At 45.3% G+C, this 19,766-nt stretch overlaps 1 protein-coding gene across 4 annotated transcripts in view; it reads left to right on the top strand.

Annotated features, from left to right (window-relative positions):
* The window catches only part of BTD (biotinidase), a 57,209-nt gene that overhangs the window by 32,248 nt on the left and 5,195 nt on the right, over positions 1–19,766 (top strand). For 3 of the 4 annotated variants that reach the window (XM_033855287.2, XM_033855288.2, XM_033855289.2), the window contains exons 2-3: positions 10,264–10,528; positions 15,013–15,162. In XM_033855287.2, coding sequence (XP_033711178.1) covers positions 10,268–10,528; positions 15,013–15,162 — 411 coding nt within the window. In that variant the 5' untranslated portion in view covers positions 10,264–10,267. Of the gene's footprint in view, positions 1–10,263; positions 10,529–15,012; positions 15,163–15,792; positions 15,852–19,766 lie in introns of all 4 variants that reach the window. The other variant, XM_073803681.1, reaches the window with a different exon arrangement.

Below are 19,766 nucleotides of genomic sequence, written 5' to 3'. Positions count from 1 at the left end.
TTCAGTTTGTTCACATTTTTACTTGTTAACATAGAATGGCTGCTTCCAAGCTCCTTATATGCCAGACTGGAAACCAGAAGTCTCAACTGTTTATTTTTTTCCTTATGTTTTTCATTTAGTAGAAAAACAGTGTGACATTAAGAAAACATTTTAAATCTCCATAAGATGACCTGTCATGTTTTCAGTTATCCGCATTCTTTTCCAGTCTTTGTTCACATGCATGCATGTTTTACTTCGCTGTTACCACTGTAAACAGAGAAAAGTTTTCACTATGTTTGTTGAGCATAGCTATCTTTAAAATTTTTGCTTAATATTCCACCTGGTTTGTATATATTTTCATAGCTTTCTTCATATTGGATGTTAGATATTGTTTGTTTCCAGCTTTCATCTACTGGGACTTATTCTTCAGTTTTAGCTAGCATCCACTTATTAAACATTAAGTGCTTTACATCAGGTATTTTCACTTCCAGCTTGTAGATGAAGAAGTTGAAGCTTCGTTGTGTTAAATAACTTATCCAAGCTTATATAATGAGTCAGTATCAGAGGCAGGATTTACTCTTTTTTTTTTTTGGCTGTGCCACGCAGCATGAGGAATCTCACTTCCCCAACCAGGGATCAAACCTGTACCCCCTGCAGTGGAAGTATGGAGTCCTAACCACTGGACCACCAGGGAATTCCCAGATCCAGGATTTCAAATCAGACATTTTAAAACTCAAAAGCCCGTATTCTTTACTTCCATAGTATGCTGTCATTTCAACTGACTTTTTTCTTATTTAAATGACTTCCTAAGATAAAGTCCCAGAAGAATACTGTTTGTGATTTATAATATGAATTATTAAACTTTTTTCCCAATAAGAAAGTACTGTTATAATCACTTTACTAGTTTATTTTTTTTCCAAATTTAATCTTTTAAAATAGTGCAAGTTAATGTTTATTTTGTATATAAGTTCAAAGTTTTTCAAAGTGTTTGTTTATGATTTGTTTTCTTCTTTAAATCTGTTCTTGTTTATTGCCTATTTATCAGTGTTGTCTTGATGTTTATATTTTGCATGTAAATTTTAATTTATCAATCTGTTTCTTCTATTATTTTAACTGCTTCAAATTTTAGAAAGTTGTTTCATCAAACCTTTGCTAGCCAATTATAATTTATTCTAGTTTTCCTAACATTCAACATGTACCTCCTGATTTTGAGTTTGTTTTTGTATATGGTGTAAGGTGTTTAATCTTATTTCCAAATTGTTGTTCAGTCATCCCAATATCACTTATTCAATCAAACTTTTCCTCTTGCTGTTCTGAGTGTGGTGGCATACAGAGAACTACCAGTAAGGCGCACAAATAATTACCAGTCTGTCCAAAGCAGAAGAAAACAAAAATGCTCAGTGCCTCTAGGAAGAGAGGCGAAAGCAGAGATACTGACCATTTCTCTGCCATTTACCATGCCCTGCATGGAGTTGGCCACGTTTGTGAGTAGGGCTAAGGTCACTCTCATTCTTGATCATGTGCTGCCCTCTAACTGCACTGTGGGTCACCTACAGCTTGCCACCATGCTTGTGTCGAGAGCATCCTCCACAGGTACTCAGAGGGACAGCATCTGGACCCATTTGCCTGCCTTTTGCTGTTTCTCTCTTGGTGAGCTTGACTGTGCCTCTCCCCAGCAGATACTTCCTGGACCCTCCATAGGAGAAGGCCTTTGGCATGTTTTCTCTAGTGCTGTATTTTACCTTAGATTTTTTTGTTGTTTCTTTCACTCTTCCTACTATCATTCATTCTCAGTGTTTCCAGACTATCCTGTTAGGGATTGTTCTTTTGACTTGGGGACCACGGTTTCCTGGCTCTAATACCCATTCCATTGTCCTCCACACTCTGCATGCAGGGCATCCTCACCATCTTGCTGGTCCTGTGATCTGGGTGTTTTAGTCCCGAGCACTGGCAGACAAGAGCACAGAGGTGATGGGACGTGGTGTCATGATGTTTGGCCCACCATGCCCTTAGAGATGTTGTATCCACCATACATTTAATTCACAAAGAACCTTTGCATTGCCCTCACTTCTGAGCACATCTTCCCTGAAAAATTTGACCTGTGGTTCTAGGGCATCATATTTTCCATGTGCTAATTGTGTTTCTCCATGTCCAGTCTTCAGGTCCTCATTCCCTAGAAGGTGCTTCTTCTGATGACTCTAATTGAAGGTAGTCCAACAAAGAAATGGGGATGAAATTTCCCAAGGGCTTTTTTTTTTTTTTTTTTTTTTTTGTGGTACTCGGGCCTCTCACTGTTGTGGCCTCTCCCGTTGCTCCTGTTGTGGCCTCTCCCGTTGCGGAGCACCAGCTCCAGACGCGCAGGCTCAGCGGCCATGGGTCACGGGCCCAGCTGCTCCGCGACATGTGGGATCTTCCCGGACCGGGGCACGAACCCGTGTCCCCTGCATCGGCAGGCGGACTCTCAACCACTGCGCCACCAGGGAAGCCCTTCCCAAGGGCTTTGAAAGACAATTCTTTGCTGACACCCATGGAGTCTTATTTCAGAGACCCTGATGATAGTTCTAGGGGACTGAGAAGAGCAGGGTAGCTACAAATGCTCCCACCGTTCTTCTCTCCCAAGACTGACGGACAGCGAGGAAGCCTTCTCTGAGTGCTTTTCTTGCTCCCTTGGCCAAGGTCTACGAACCACAGTTTAAGACTTACTTCCTCAGCAATTCATTTTTGGCTCCCAAAGATTTCAGATAAGCTTTTTTTTTTTTTTTTTGCGGTACGCGGGACTCTCACTGTTGTGGCCTCTCCCATTGCGGAGCACAGGCTCAGGACGCGCAGGCTCAGCGGCCATGGCTCACGGGCCCAGCCGCTCCGAGGCACACGGGATCCTCCCCAACCGGGGCACGAACCCGCGTCCCCTGCATAGGCAGGCAGACTCCCAACCACTGCGCCACCAGGGAAGCACCAGATAAGCTTTTGAGAAGAAATCTGATACACTTTTGCAGAATATAATTGGAAGATTTTTCAGATTACCTATAAATGTATAATTATATTTATAAATAATTATGTTAAAATTTTTAAATGAAAATTTATTTAAATTTATAAATATATTATACATTATTTACTTATTCATTTAATTCCTACATATTTCTTTATTCATCTTATGTAATTACCTAATGGAATATCTATCTCTTACCCCTGTTCTAGTCTTTTAAAATCAGGAACCTTATTTAAACAAATGAAAACCAGTAACAACCTGGTTCTACAGTGATGTTCCTGTCAAGGCAAAGACAAGCACTGAATCCTTTAACCGACCTGGACCAGATTGTTCTGGGGACTTTTTTCCCCCCAGTTTGAGTATTTAAATACTTTGCTGGTCATTTCCACTAATGTAGTGGGAGCACTTTGAAATCTGCCCACATTCTCTCAGCCCTTTTGTTGGAGAATCACCTGGGAAATAAAGGTGATGGTTCTGACTCATGTCTTTCTTTGACACGAGGGGAAGATAGTGTCAGAATGTACCTGCCTTTACCCTGCAGCCCAGTGGCTCTGCAGGTGACCCCAGGCCAGGAGTATCAGCACCACCATCACCTGGGAACTCATTGGAAAATGCATATTCTAGGGCCCTACCCCAGGTCTGCTGAGTGAAAACTTCTGGGCAAGGGGTCCAGGGAACTGCACGTTCAAGCCCTTCAGGTGCCTCAGCGTCAGCGTCCCCATTTGAGAACCACTGCTCTGGTCTGACCAACCAGTCTCTCCCTTGTGAGGGTACTTTGAATTTCTGTTGAATTCTGCTGCAGCTGCAATGAAGACACCACAGTGGTCTTTGAAGGTCTGACTGATAAATTACCCCCGTCTTGAACATGTACTGGGAGGGTTGGACCAGGAGACAGGAGAGTTGCTTTCCATTCTGTTCTCACCACTAACTAGTCCTGGAGGATTCCCTCTTCATGAAAATGGAATTTTACCATCTGCTTTCATTGCTTTATGTGACAGGAAGATAGAATCAAGCAGTGGATGTTAAAGTGGTTTGAAAACATTAACGTGTAACAGAAAATGCAACGTGGCAGCCATGTAACACTTTGTCCCTTTGGATCCTTTACCTCAATAGATTTCCCTGTGAAGAGTGCTGTGCATCTACGGATGGGTTGCATTGCTTTGCTCACCCACTCACATCTATGGGGTGTGCTGCTGTAAGAAATCACAGCCAATTTAGAACCTGTGAATACAGAAGATGAAACAGGTCCTAGGCACATGGCAAACAAAAAAATAGCTTTCATGAGACCCAAATCTTGGAAAATCAAATGTTGTCTAGTTTTTTCACTGTAAAAGAGTTAGGTGGGGAAAAAAGAGATAGATGAAGTGTTAGGAACGGAAAGGAGGAAAAAACATCCATTTACTTCTTAAGAATGACCCACTCTTGCGGCACTTCAGCGCAAATCCCCACGTGGGTAAGTGGTACTCCGTTGGCCCACAGGGTGGCAGTAGCGGACCTGGAGGGGTCTCTTCTTTGGAGCAGAGTCTCGTGGGCGCTCTTTTCCGTCTGCACAACCAAGTGAAGAAAAGAGACTTCTTCCATTAAACACCTGTGCATTTCAGGGGGAAGTTTTGTCTTAAATAATGAAGGTAATTTCCCATTTGAGGAAAAGAAAGGTGACATATTTAGGTTCAAGTGCCACGATTGCTCATTCGGTGTTCTAAGAGAAATTACTCCCGTCACCAGAAAGGGGCCCCAGTCCAAGGCCTGGTCCACGGTTACACTTTTGTATGTCACTCGCTTCTTGGAGGTAACAGCTGGAATGTTTTATAATAGTGTTTATTTTTACTTGTTGACAGTTTGCTTTATTTATTTATTTATGGCTGTGTTGGGTCTTCGTTTCTGTGCGAGGGCTTTCTCTAGTTGTGGCAAGCGGGGGCCACTCTTCATCGCGGTGCGCGGGCCTAGCACTATCGCGGCCTCTCTTATTGCGGAGCACAGGCTCCAAATGCGCAGGCTCAGTAATTGTGGCTCACGGGCCCAGTTGCTCCTTGGCATGTGGAATCTTCCCAGACCAGGGCTCGAACCCGTGTCCCCTGCATTGGCAGGCAGACTCTCAACCACTGGGCCACCAGGGAAGCCCCTGGAATGTTTGTAAAAGAAAAATGACAATTTAGCAGTTCAGCCAGGAGTTTCTGGTAATTTACTCACTGTTCCATGTACGTTCAGCCTTGAACCTCAGCATCACCCTCACTCAGTTGCCACCTGACACACACCCCTGAGGCATCAGAGTCTTGGTGGTGGATGGTTTGCACGAAGCTGTTCAAGCTACAACACTGGGGGGCTTTACATTGTTCCAGGGCCGGTCATGGACCAGGTCACTAGGCACAGAGGCAGAGAACAAGAGGCTTTCTGGGAAATAAAGGTCTCTTTGGGGTTTCTTTAAATTCAGATTATGTAAGTTAGATGGAGATGGGCATTTCTCCTGCTTATGTAAAAGGATTTAAACAAGGAAATCACAAAACTCATGAGAATGGGTTTAGAACTATTTGGAACTTAACAGTATTTTTCATGGCATCCTGTCAGATACACATAGAAGCGTATACTGTGCTCGCTCCTAACGACTTAGCTGGTCCCTCAGCTTTGTTCCACAGGATATGACATTTCCTCTGCCAACTTCCCAATCATGGGGCTGTCATTCTCCTTCACAAGAGTGACAAGATCTTTTATTAAAACGATCAGTATGTCTATATATAAAATTTTAAGTGTATATACCTGCCTCTGAAATTATCTTATTAAGAATACCTTCATAATAATCCTTTCATTTTATTGCAAAAGACACTATTGTAATAGCATGGCTAGGAAGGAAACACAGCTTACTTTCAAGGTGACTCATTTAGCAAGATGGAAAACAAAAGTTCCTTGTGTGTAAAAATATCTAGTGATTGACATGTTACCAAATTTCCACAAAATAGATTTCCATGTAATTTAAGACTTTGATTTTTTTCCCTCATAGATCATAAGAACCCTCCTGACCAGGATTAGTGTCAGGGGAACATGTTTCTTTACGAACTGAGAAGCAGAGGCTTCTGTAGGGCGGTGAGAAGACCAGGATGCTTTTGCATGAAGATGTCACTCCAGCAGTGCTGTCCCCACCCCAGCAATCATTTCCTGGCTCAGCTCTCACTCTGCAGGCAGCGGGGAATTCTGAGCAGAGGAGCGTCTTGATTGACCCAGGGTTTAACCGGATCTCCACGGAGATGAGGCTGGAAGAGAGTGCGGCACTGTGGGAGCTGCCGGTTATCTCCCTCTGACTTCATTTTCTGCCGCCTTCCATGGTCCCTGGTCCTTGGTCCCTCGTCCCTGGTCCCTGGTCCCAGGTCCCAGCCCACCGCTCTCCTTGCTGTTTCTTGAACCACCCGAAAGCTCCCACTCGGGCCTTTAGAGCGAGCAGCCTGCTGCCTGGAACCCTCTTCCCCCGGCACCCACGGGCCTCCTCTCGCACCTTCTTCGGACGCCGGCTTCTCCTGGAGCCCGTCCTGGTCTAAAACCTACCCCCACCCACGCCAGGCCCTCCCTGCCCCCTCCCCGTCTTTATGGCTCCTTCGTACTTATTGCCAAATGACACGTTAGGTGCAGTCAGTTGGCAATGACAATGGGGTTAACGTCCCAATAAACCCATCGTAAGTTGAAAATATCATGGGTCAAAAATTCATTTGATACACGCAGCCTCCCGGACATCCCAGCTCAGCCCCGCCCACCTCACACGTGCTCAGAACACTCACATTAGCCTGCACGTGGGCAGAACCCTCTAACGCAAGGCGTAGTTTATAATAAAGTGTTGACTATTTCACGGAGTTTATGGAATACTGCACTGAAAGGGAAGAACAGAATGGAGTGCGGGTCGGGATGGTTGTCAGTGTATCAGTTGCTCACCCCCGTGACTGGGGGCTGCAGCTGCCCTGCCCAGGATCAGAGAGAGGGTCGTACTACATGCCGGACCCCCCGGGAAAGTCCACATTCTGAATTCTGAGCACGGTTTCCACTGAACGCATATGGCTTTCGCACCATCGTAAAGTCGAACCATCATGAGTAGGGAGACGATCTGTGTTGATTGTGGCAGTTTCCGCATACATGGGGAGGGTCCACTTGGAAGGGCTAGGCGCCTTCACTGCTGGGTCCCCGATGCCTGCACCTCCGCAGGTATCACGTGGATGTCGAAGTGAGCGCGCTCCCGGCCCTGCCGTCTCCCGCCCCCCGCCCCCGCCTCAGTGGAGCTCAGGAAGCAGGATGTGGGAGCACACTGTCACCTCGGTGGTGCCTTCACGCTGGGCCCTTCCTGGAGTTTAGACTCCCGTCAAATGCCTACGATGGAAGGAGGTTCGTAGCTAGCTTTTCAGACTGAGCACACATCTCCAGCCACCATTCTGTTTATGGTCCAGGCCCTGCCCTGCTCTGCAGGTGGATCTGTTGCTGGATCGCCAAGAACCTCATGACTCCCAGGGAGACCCCGGCCCCTCAGCCACTCGGTGAGCGCGCCGTCCTGAGCCATCACCGGGCCACCTGTACCCTTGCATCCTGTCGCCTGCCAGCACCCCCTGCTGCCATCCAGGCCTTTCAAAGCCCCTGCCAGGAAGAGAGGGAAAACCAGAACACCACTCTTCAGCAAGGGTGCACTGTGGTGCCTATTTTTATTTTAATGACTCATTCTCTCCTACCTCATCAGGCTTGCTTCTTTCAAGGGGGAATACCTGGCTGAATCTGCATAACCCCTTATTATTGACCTACCTCTGTTCACGCAGAAATGATTGCCACTCACGGCTCTCCTACCAGGCTCTTTTTGTAAATAATCTAAATTTATTTTCTCAAAATAGAAAGAAAGGGGATATCTTGCTGGTTCCGCAATTTCCTTGTTTTGCTGGACTGCAAGGCCCTGAGATTTTATTTATTTATTTATTTATGGCTGCCTTGGGTCTTCATTGCTGTGCGTGGGCTTCAGTAGTTATGGCACGCGGGCTCAGTAGCTGTGGCGCACGGGCTTAGTTGCTCCACGGCATGTGGGATCTTCCCAGACCAGGGCTCGAACTCGTGCCCCCTGCATTGGCAGGCGGACTCTCAACCACTGCGCCGCCAGGGAAGCCCAGTCCCTGAGATTTAAACGAATGTTCTTTGTCCCCACATCAGCGGCATGCAGCTCTTAGCTGAGGAAGGAGGACCCCGCAAACGCCGCTCTCAGCTCCAGGACCTCCTGACCTGCCCCCACCGGGTCCTGGTTCATGTGCTCCCCCCACCACCCAGCCTTGTTTCCCCCCTCTTAGTGAGGCCATGGCCTTATACTTTAGAAATATTGCGAATTTGACTTTGAAGATGAAAGTTTTCCCCTCAAACCACTCCCCATTTATCATCATTCTGAAACCAGAGCTGGAATGGGAAACCGATTTTGAGACTTTAAAAATTATTCCCTGCTGGGACGTAGAGACTGTCATACAGAGTGAAGGAAGTCAGAAAGAGAGAAACAAATACCGTATATTAACACATATATGTGGAAGCTAGAAAAATGGTACAGATGAACCGGTTTGCAGGGCAGAAATAGAGACACAGATGTAGAGAACAAACGTATGGACACCAAGGGGGGAAAGCGGGGCTGGGGGGATGAATTGGGAGATTGGGATTGACATATACACATTAATAGGTATAAAATAGATACCTAATAAGAACCTGCTGTATAAAAAAAATAAAATACAATTCAAAAAAATTATTCATTGCTGGTCTTCAGAGGCAAAATTCAGATAAGAGAGCTTATCAGTTATACTTCCGTTTCTACTCAAAAGCTCATGGCCGCTCACTCAAAGGCCTCTTGATCTGATCTTCCAACACCGCTTACAGTGCCCCAGACTGACGGCAGCACGCCTGGCATTTGGATGGAACATTTCTTCCCTGAGGAGAGAAGTGACAGTTTGAGACAGGGCGGGGTTGGGATGGAGAGCGCTGCCCACCCTGAGAAGTACCTGAGTTTGCGGGGATTCTGACTGAGCACCCCGAGTCCGTGGTCTGCTGCTGAAAATACTTATGGTTGCTTTTGTTTCTGGAACTTTGAGAGAAAAAGAAATTTGTGGTGGCCTGGGGGGTCTGGTTTTGAAATGCAAACACGGGGGTTCTGAGTCAGACTTGGGCAGGGTGGCATTTTGTCTTTAAAGAGCAGCAGTGTGGTTCCTCGATTTGTCTCTGCTGTCTTGACATTTAGTTGGATTCCTGGGCAATTGGTTGGCCCGGGCGCATCTCCACGGAGCATGGGGCCTGGCCTTGGCACTGCCTGGCAAGTCTGTGTGCTTGGGGAGGGACTGTGGCTGGGAGGCCAAGCCGATTTTCAAGGCAGAACTGTGTGTAAAAACACCCAGTGACACATAACTTTTAGAAATTAAAATGCCTATTCTTGGGAAAAAACGGCACACAGAAGTGTCATTGAAAGTTTACTTCTAATCTCTTACAGTAGGAACTACAAAGCTGAGTTTACTTTCTGGAAAATTCTAGTTTCTTTTCTAGAAAGTTGCATTTTATTACTGCAAAGGGATTTTATTTCCAGTGAGTATGCTTTTTTTGAGCAGGAGTTTTGGAGTCCCAGAGACAGAGGTTGAGAAGGTGATGGTGTGCAATGGCAATTCTCAAGTTCAAGGAGGGGGAAAAAGTCATGCTTTGATGGGGAGACTTCTTTTTGACGGTCCATAAACTGGCATTTAAGTAGAAGTCAGCAGTTTCTCTGCACCAAGTTAAAGAATGTGGGGCTGGGTAAAGGGAGGCTTACGCTTCATATTCATCACTAACCAGAGAAAGGCAGGGAGAATTGTGATCCATCAGGTTTTTATGGCTAAGATAGCCGAGCTGTATTATCAGGACCACGACAGTCCCAGCTGGTATAGATGGCTGACCTGTAGTATGTTTGTGTGTACTGAGGGCAGGTGGTGGGGTGTGGAGTATGTCACAGAGTTTTCTAAAATAATTAGAATAGTTATTATTGCCTAAATCTGAAGTGTGCAACTAGAAGAGTCCTGCTGGGGAAGCAAATCGTGGCAAACATTGGGTCTGTTGTGGAAATGTTCTAAAACCAGACTGTTAACACAGTGAGCCATTTTAAACATAACTCACTACGTGTTTGGAGAGAAACACATACCCTCTTATTAGGAACCTGAAACTCTCTGAGCTGCAGCATCACAGCCGGTGAGTCTGACTGCCGGGATTAATCAATCACAGCTGCGCAAGCCCCAATCTTGGTGGGATTCTGGATTCAGCTGTTTTCTCCTTGCCCCATTGCGTTCTAGATTGATGGTCTGCATTATGTCTGGAGCCGGCCGTCAGCTCGCTCTTCTCCTCTGCGGCTGTTGCGTGGCTGCCCTGGGGGCCCAGGCCGAGGAGCGCTGCCCGGCTGAGCGTAACCAGGCTGCCCAGTACGTGGCTGCCGTGTACGAGCACCGGTCCATCTTGAGCCCGAACCCGCTGGCCCTCACCAGCCGCAAGCAGGCCTTGGAGCTCATGAACCAGAACCTCGACATCTATGAACAGCAAGTGACGATCGCAGCCCAAAAGGCAAGAAGCGCTCCCGGGTCAGCTTGTTTGCAGAGCAGCGCAGATTAGCCCTTGGTGTTGCGTTTCCCTCTGGGAAATCAGCCCGGCCGGTAAAGATGAGCTGAATGAGTCCGTTGGCTGGAGTCCTGCTATGAGAGGGTGGTCTGCATCAGCAGACCCTCCAGGGCTGGGAGGAGTGCAGAATTTGGGGCCTGCCCTAGACTTGCTGAGTCAGAATGTACATTTAGCAAGATTCCCCAGGTGATGCTTCCCCTCCGGCCTGGGAAGCCCAGGGCCAGGCACGTGGCAGCGCCAGAAGAATCGCTTGGGTGCTTGTAAACAAATGTGTGTGCCCGGCCCCCACGCCTGCAGAGTCAACTGGGGAGCACGTCGGGGCACTGGGATTTTTTGAGGTTCCCCGGTGGATTCAGATGTGCATAAACATCTGAAAGCCAGCAGGCACTATGGCCTCTCGTGCTCTCGGAGGCTTTCAAGGATAACTAAAGTAGTAAGCGGCCCCAGAGCTGTGTTTGCTGCCTCCCGATGACGTGGGGCTCCTTTCTGGTCCCCGCGCCAGACCCCGAAGCCTGAGAGCTCAGTCCAGACAGAACCCAGCCCAGCAGACAAAGGACGCCGGTGCCGCCTTTGTGAAGGCTTCCTGCGCGGCCCCTTTTCCGCTCCTGCCGGGAAGGGTGGGGCAGACGGGGAGGTGTGGGAGCCAGAAGTCTCTGTAGGAAAATGCCCTGCTGGGAGGGCAGTCTGGCCTTGAGCCCCGGCAGGGGTGGGGGGGGGACCTGCCCAGCTGCTTGAGGAAGCCCCGCTCCGCCCTGCCCGGGCAGCAGGCGGGCTCCCTGCGAGCAGAACGGCCGTGTCTGTGAGTTAAGCGGGCAGACCTGTGGTGCCTGCAGGTCCTGCCCAAACAGCCCCTGTCTCTGTTCAGGGTGGTCAGCACTGCCTGGACAACCACTGGCCGTCGCTACCTTTTAAAATGTAGCCTGTAGTACCTATATATGTAACACACAAATGCTGGAAGGGCGCTTAAAGGCCCGGTCCAGCTGTTCTGATGGGTGACACTGCTCTTTTTTTCCCAGCCCGACGTCCAGCTTCCCCTGGACGCCTCCAGTGGCCCAGGACTCACTGTCCACTTGAGGACAGTGGGAACTTCTGGAAAGGGCTTCCTTTCCATGAACAACAGTCAGCCTCCCTGTAACTGCCACCCATCGTCCTGTCCTCCTAGCCAAACAGAACAGACTGAATCCCATCCCACACACGCCATCTTTCCCAGATCTGAGGACGGCCCCAGCATCTCTCCCAGGCTGTCTCTCCAGTCCTATCCACAGTTCCTCGAGGGTTGCGGTTCCAGCCCTGTCCCCCAAGACTTTCCGGGTTACGTCTGTGCCCTGAGCTGCACACGGTTTTGTCGAGGGCAGGGCGGAGGAAACCTGCCACCGTTCTCATTCTACATGTTGTCCCCAGAAGGAAAGCTTTTGGCAGCCACACCTTGCTGTGGGTTCATCAGGCGCTTGCTGTCAGCCAAAGCCCCTGAGCCCTTTTCACACACACACACACACGCTGCCATGGCTGTCCTGTACTTGTAAGGTTAATTTATTTAACCCGAGAGCAAAGCCTCACATTAGTGCCATTAAATTTCATCCTGGTGGGCTATTTGGGGATCTTCACTGACAGACATCCTGCATATCAGTTACCTTCACGTCATTCACACTTCTGGGACATACCTCATTTGTGTCTGCACCGAAGCCGGTGTAAAAACATACCAGCCTGTGCCGGCAGGCCTCCTCCTGACACAGGTCCGTTCTCTGCACGGAGGTGTTGGCTTGCAGGCAGCTGAAATGTCACCCCCTTCTTCTCCATCCTGTCCACAAGACCACGCTAAGACACGTGGCAGATGCCGTACTGAAACCCAGAGACTGTGACTGCAGTTTTCCCCTGCATTTTAATCACCTGCCCCCAAATGAAACATATGTTTTTCTTGAACCCATGCTGCCAGCAGGCATCATTCCTTCTCTGTTTGTGGTCCAGGAGCAGGTACAAAGCTGCTGATCCAGTCATTTTTTAGGGCTTACAGACATCTCGGCTCCCCTACGTGGTTATATGTGTTGAAGTAACCTCTAACACAGGTTGATGCCATGCATGTGTCAAAGTTTTATATCAAACTTGCTATAAGGGCAGAGGTTCCCGCAGGCCAATTAAATGAGTTCTCGCTTGAGTTCTTTCATTTACAGGGAAGAAAAGGAGTTGCGCTTAAAGATATTAGGCTGGGTGGTCAGCTGGGTTGGCACCCGGAATTCCCCAGGAGTTCTTGAGCTCACTGGTCTGTCAGAAAATTGCTCAAGCCCTTTATCAGGAATGCAAATTCCTTCCTAGAATGGATGAGTAATCACATCAGACCCAAAGTTCTGTCCCGGCTCAAGTCTGACTCCTCATTCTGGGCAGATGTATATTCAGGAAACGCAATTTAATTTGAATATTAATCTAATATGTATCCATAGCTGTTAATGTCCATAGGAAACCATTCTGTGCTTTCAAAGTTGTGTTTTTAATAAAGGAAAACATGTGTCCAAGTATAATTTTCAGAAAGTTAGAAACATGACTCTTACACATAGAGAAGAATGGACATGTGTCAAAGCTCTTATTTAACTCATTAATTAACTCAGGAACCAGCAAGATGGTAAAGCTGGTTCAAAAGATAACTTCAGGAACAGATGTGAGTGTATCCATCAGTCAAATGAATGTTGAGATGAATCTGCTAATAGATACAAAACAGGCTAATGTCGTACAGGGCAATAAAACTGTCATGTTTAGGGTGTTTTATTAAATAGCAAAGTCAAACAGTGATACATTCACTAGATGGATAATCCTCGAGTGTGCTTGTCAGTACCCTGGTATATTGTAGAAAGATACATGTATACAAAGAATGTATACATAAATTCTTCATCTTGCTTTATTTCCAAGTTTGTGATCATTTTTCTTTCTAATGTGCAATAAGATGACCAGTCTCGTATTCTGCTGGAGGGAGTGTACATTGCTGTAAGCTTTCTGGAAAGCTACTTGGCAACGTGTATTAAGAATTTAAAATTTTTCATACACTTGACTCAGTATTTTCACTTATAAGCCTTTATTCTAAAGAAATAATCAGAGCTCCAATCAAAGATTTGTGTACAACGCTCATTCAGGAAGTGTTTTGAGCACCCTGTACACAGATGGTCACCACAGTTTTTTTATTACAAAAAGTTGGGAACAATTCAAATGCCCAATAACAGAGGATAAACTGCGGTGTCCTCTTAAATATAATCCAGCATATAATACAAGCGATATTTCTGAAGGTATCTTTGTAGTCTTGATGCTCTGTAGCGAGAGGGTCAAGGTGGAAAACCGTATGTTTATTATTGTCTCAATTATACACGCACACACCTATACAGAGAGGGGGAAAAAATGAAAAGAGGCAAGATGTTAACAATAAGTATCTTCATGATATAGGATTATGAATTCTTCCTTTATGTTGTGTTTTCCAAATTTTCTACACTGAAACTTTTGAAAAATTTTTTATAACCAAGAAAAAAATTATAAGGAGTTTGCAGTGCATTCCAGAAATAGTGACTCAAATTGCCTGTGATTTTAGATTATTCATGCCTGCTCCGCCATCCTCCTCCACCTTTCACTGTGGGGTGATGCTGCTCCAGGCTTAACATTTTCAGCCGAGCAAGTGCAGAGCGGCAGCCGAAGGGGCCCTGGCGCTGGGAGCTGAGGGCTGCCCTGTTTGGATTTCCTCAGGTTGCTGCCCCTGTCACAGGGAGCCTCGGGCTGTCACAGGCAAGGACCCCCGGCGTCTCCAGGTGTGGGAGAAGGCCTGTAGGGCGGTCAGGGCTCTGACGGGAGTCTCCTAACTCCCGGTGGGAGAAATGCAAGTTAGAGCAAGTCCTGGTCCCTATGCTAAAATCAATGCACTTGACTTTCACCCACCAGCCCACTGGGGCCCATTAGAATCATGTGGGGACCTGTTGCCGGGACCGCACCCACAGTTGATTGAAGCAGACTTTTTAGGGATGGGCCCAAGCATCACTGCTGAGCAAAGATTGTGTTTTCAGAAGTCCCCTGTCTGATTTAGAAGCACAATGAAGGTTGAAAACCACCCACCGGACTAGAGGTAGCACATCTGCTAAGCCTGATACTCAGGCCTGTTACAGTCGCCGCTCCATCTCCCATGGCACCACCACCAACTCCAAACCCATCCAAACTCACTTGTAACCTTCTTCCCTGGCCAGCCCTCGGTACAGTGCTGGTCCCTAGAAGACCTGGTCTTTCTTCCCTCAGAGTTAGGCCAAGTGAGACGGCTCCCCCAAGGCTCAGATCCCTGCCGAGCCCAGCTACCACGTCTGGACCTCTGTGGTTCCTGGTTCAGAGCAGCTGCAGGACGGCTGTCAGAGGAATGAAGGGGTGCTTCCCGTTATCTGTTAACGGACTATTTCTGATGTTTTGACTTGCAGGGTGTACAGATTATAGTGTTTCCAGAAGATGGCATCCATGGATTCAACTTCACAAGAACATCCATTTACCCGTTTTTGGACTTCCTGCCTCCTCCCTACTTGGTCAGGTGGAACCCATGCCTGGAGCCCCACCGATTCCATGACACGGAAGTATGTAAGGGGACCAGCCTTCCTCCTCAGGAGGTGGGAGGCTCACGGAGATGAACCAAGCCAAGGGCCAAGAGCCAGGACGTGTTGAATGAGAGTGACAGGAGCCCTTAGGGGCCTGAGAGCCAAACCCGAGCTCCCTGTGCCAGTCATTCACTTAAAAATGTCTGCTATTATGAGGCATTTACTCATCTGCGGATCGTTCTCTATTTGTTGATCACACAAGAAATGCATGAATATACGCTTCTACAACAAATCAAAGTTAATAAAATGAAAGCCCACCTTCACCACACCCCATCCCTCAGCCACCTCCCTTTCTAGACAAACTGCCGTCAGTGCATCCACCTATATTCTTTTCTATGCATCTCATAGATACTGACATCTTTATTTTTTAATTTTATTATTTTTACTGAAGTACAGTTGATTTACAATGTTGTGTTAATTTCTGCTGTACAGCAAAGTGATTCAGTTATACTTACATATATTCACTATTTTTTATATTCTTTTCCATTATGGTTTATCACAGGATATTGAATATGGTTCCCTGTGCTGTATAGTAGGACCTTGTTTATCTGTTTTATATATAGTAGTTGGCATCTGCTAATCCCAAACTCTCAATTCATCCCTCCCCAGCCCCACCTGGCAACCAGAAGTCTGTTCTTTATATCTGTGAGTCTCTTTCTGTTTCATAGGTAAGTTCATTTGTGCATATTTTAGATTCCCCATATAAATGATATCAAAGGTATTTGTCTTTCTCTTTCTGACTTAACGTCACTTAATATGATCATCTCTAAGTCCATCCATGTTGCTGCAAATGGCATTATTTCATTCTTTTTATGGCTGAGTAGTATTCCATTGTGTGTATGTATATATGTATATGTGTATATATCTATACACACATACCACATTTTCTTTATCCATTCATCTGTCGATGGACATTTAGATTGTTTCCATGTCTTGGCTACTGTGAATAGTCTGCTGTGAACACAGGGATGCATGTTTCTTTTTGAATTATAGTTTTGTCTGGTTATATTCCCAGGAATGGGGTTGCTAGATCATGTGGTAGTTCTGTTTTTAGTTTTTTGAGGAACCTCCACACTGTTTTCCACAGTGGAGGCACCAATTTACATTCCCACTAACAGTGTAAGAGGGTTCCTTTTCCTCCACACTCTCTCCCGCATTTGTTATTTGTAGACTTTTTAATGATGGCCATTCTGACCGCTGTGAGGTGCTACCTCATTGTAGTCTTGATTTGCATTTCTCTAATAACTAGAAATGTTAAGCATCTTTTGATGTGCCTGTTGGCCATCTGTATGTCTTCTTTGGAGAAATGTCTGTTTAGGTCTTCTGCCCATTTTTCGATTGGATTGTTTTTTTGTTGTTGAGTTGTGTGAGCTGTTTGTATGTGTTGGAAATTGAGCCCTTGTCAGTCGCATCATTTGCAAATATTTTATCCTCGTCTGTAGGTTGTCTTCTCGTTTTGTTTATGGTTTCCTTTGCTGTAGAAAAGCTTATAAAGTTTGAATAGGTCCCATTTGTTTATTTTTGCTTTTATTTCTGTTGCCTTGAGAGATTGACCTAAGAAAACAGTGGTACAATTTCTATCAGAGAATGTTTTGCCTATGTTCTCTTTGAGGAGTTTTATGGTGTCACGTCTTATATTTAAGTCCTTAAGCCATTTTGAGTTTATTTTTGTGTATGGTGTGAGGATGTGTTCTAACTTCATTGATTTACATGTGGCTGTCCAGCTTTCCTAACACCACTTGCTGAAGAGACTGTCTTTTCTCCATTGTATATTCTTGCCTCCTTTGTTGAAGATTAACTCCCTGTAGATGTGTGGATTTATTACTGGGCTCCCTGTTCTGTCCCATTGATCCATATGTTTGTTTTTGTGCCAAGACCACACTGTTTTGATTACTGTGGCTTTGTAGTATTGTCTGAAGTCTGGGAGGGTTATGCCTCCAGCTTTGTTCTTTTTCCTCAGGATTGCTTTGGCAATTCTGGGTCTTTTATGGTTCTATATAAATTTTAGGCTTATCTGTTCTAGTTCTGTGAAAAAATGTCATGGGTAATTTGATAGGGATTGCATTAAATCTGTAGATTGCTTTGGGTGGTATGGCCATTTTAACAATATTTATTCTTCCAATCCAAGAGCATGGGATATCTTTCCATTTCTTTATTTTTTAAAATTATTTTTTAAAAATTATTTATTTTTGGCTGTGTTTGGTCTTTGTTGCTGCACATGGGCTTTCTCTAGTTATGGCGAGCGGGGGCTACTCTTCGTTGTGCACGGGCTTCTCATTGTAGTGGCTTCTCTTGTTGCAGAGCAAGGGCTCTAGGCGTGCAGGCTTCAGTAGTTGCAGCTCATGGGCTCAGTAGCTGTGGCTTGCAGGCTCTCGAGCGCAGGCTCAGTAGTTATGACTCACGGGCTTAGTTTGCTCCGCAGCGTGTGGGATCTTCCCGGACCAAGGCTCGAACCCATGTCCCCTGCATTGGCAGGTGGATTCTTAACCACTGCGCCACCTGGGAAGTCCCTCCATTTCTTTAAATCATCTTCAATTTCCTTTATTAATATTTTATAGTTCTCAGCATATAAGTCTTTCACCTCCTTGGTCAGGTTTATTCCTAGGTTTTTTTTTTTTTTTTGGATGCACTTTTAAAAGGGATTGTTTTTTTTTTACATTCCCTTTCTGATAATTTATTTTTAGTGTACAGAAATGCAACTGATTTCTGTATGTTAATCTTGTATACTGCTACCTGGCTGAATTCATTTATCAGTTCTAGTAGTTTTTGTGTGGAGTCTTTAGTGTTACTATAGACTATATATATATAGTATGTCATCTGCACATAATGACAGTTTTACCTCTTACCTTCCAATTCGGATACTTTTTATTTCTTTTTCCTGTCTGATTGCTGTGGCTAGGACTTCCAGTACTATGTTGACTACAGGTGGTGAGAGTGGGCATCCCTGTCTTGTTCCAGATTTTAGCGGGAAGGCTTTCAGCTTTTCACCTTTGAGTATTATATTGGCTGTGGGTTTGTCATAAAAAGCTTTTATTATGTTGAGATATATTCCCTCTATACCAACTTTAGTGAGAGTTTTTTTCATGAATGGATGTTGAATGTTATCAAATGCTTTTTCTGCATCTATTGAGATGATCATGTGTTTTTTGTCTTTTGTTGATGTGATGTATCACATTGATTTGTGTATACTGAACCATCCTTGTGACCCTGGGATGAAGCCAACTTGGTTGTGGTGCATGATCTTTTTTATGTGTTGTTGGATTCAGTTTGCTAATATTTTGTTGAGAATTTTTGCATCTATATTCCTCAAAGATAATGGCCTGTAATTTTCTTACTTGGTAGTGGCTTCGTCTGGTTTTGGTATCAGGGTGATGGTGGCTTCATAGAATGTCTTTGTGAGCAGCCCCTCCTCTTCAATCTTTTGGAAGAGTTTGAGAAGGATCAGTATAGGTTATTTTTTGTATGTTTGGCAGAATTCCCCAGTGAAGCCATCTGGTCCTGGACTTTTGTTTGTAGGAAGTTTTCTTTTTTTTTTTTTTATTACACATTCTATTTCACTTGTAGTGATCAGTCTGTTCAAATTTTCTATTTCTTCTTGATTCAGTTTTGGTGGCCTGTATGATTCTAGAAACTTGTCCATTTCTTCTAAGTTGTCCAATTTGTTGGCGTATAATTGTTCATAGTATTCTCTTATGGTTTTCTGTATTTCAGCCGTATTGATTGTTATTTCTCCTTTTTCATTTCATATTTTGTTTATTTGGGTCCCCTCTCTTTTCTTCTTAGTGAGCCTGAGCAGAGGTTTGTTGATTTTGTTTACCCTTTCAAAGAACCAGCTCTTGGTTTTATTGATTTTTTTCTATTGTTTTTTAATCTCCATTTTATTCATTTTCCTCTCTGATCTTTACTATTTCCTTCCTTCTGCTGACTTTAGGTTTTGTTTGCCCTTCTTTTCCTAATTCTTTTAGGTGGTAGGTTAGGTTGTTTGATATTTTTCTTGTTTTTTGAGGAAGGCCTGTATCACTATGAACTTCCCTCTAAGAACTGCTTTTGCTCTATCCCACAGATTTTTTTTTTTTTTTTTTTTTTGCGGTACGCAGGCCTCTCACTGTTGTGGCCTCTCCTGTTGTGGAGCACGGGCTCCGGATGCACAGGCTCAGCGGCCGTGGCTTACGGGCCCAGCCGCTCCACGGCATGTGGGATCTTCCCGGACTGGGGCACGAACCTGTGTCCCTGCATCGGCAGGCGGACTCTCAACTGCTGCGCCACCAGGGAAGCCCATCCCATAGATTTTGTATGGTTGTGTTTTCATTGTCATTTGCCTCAAGGTATTTTTTAATTTCTTCTTTGATTTCATTGTTGACCCATTGGCTTTTTAGTAGCATGTTGTTTAGTCTCCATGTAATTGTCTTTTCTCATTTTTTTTTTCTGGGGTTGATTTCTAGTTTCATGCCATTGTGGTCAGAAAAGATGCTTGAAATAATTTCTGTCCTCTTAAATTTGCTGAGGCTTATTTTGTGCCCTAGTATGGTGTCAATCCTAGAGAGTGTTCCATGTGCACTTGAAAAGAATGCATTTTTTAAAAA

The sequence above is a fragment of the Tursiops truncatus genome, chromosome 4, assembly GCF_011762595.2.
Source record: "Tursiops truncatus isolate mTurTru1 chromosome 4, mTurTru1.mat.Y, whole genome shotgun sequence".
Classification (NCBI taxonomy): domain Eukaryota; kingdom Metazoa; phylum Chordata; class Mammalia; order Artiodactyla; family Delphinidae; genus Tursiops; species Tursiops truncatus.
The sequence above is the reverse complement of the archived record's forward strand: the minus strand, read 5'-3'. Positions and strand labels throughout refer to the sequence as shown.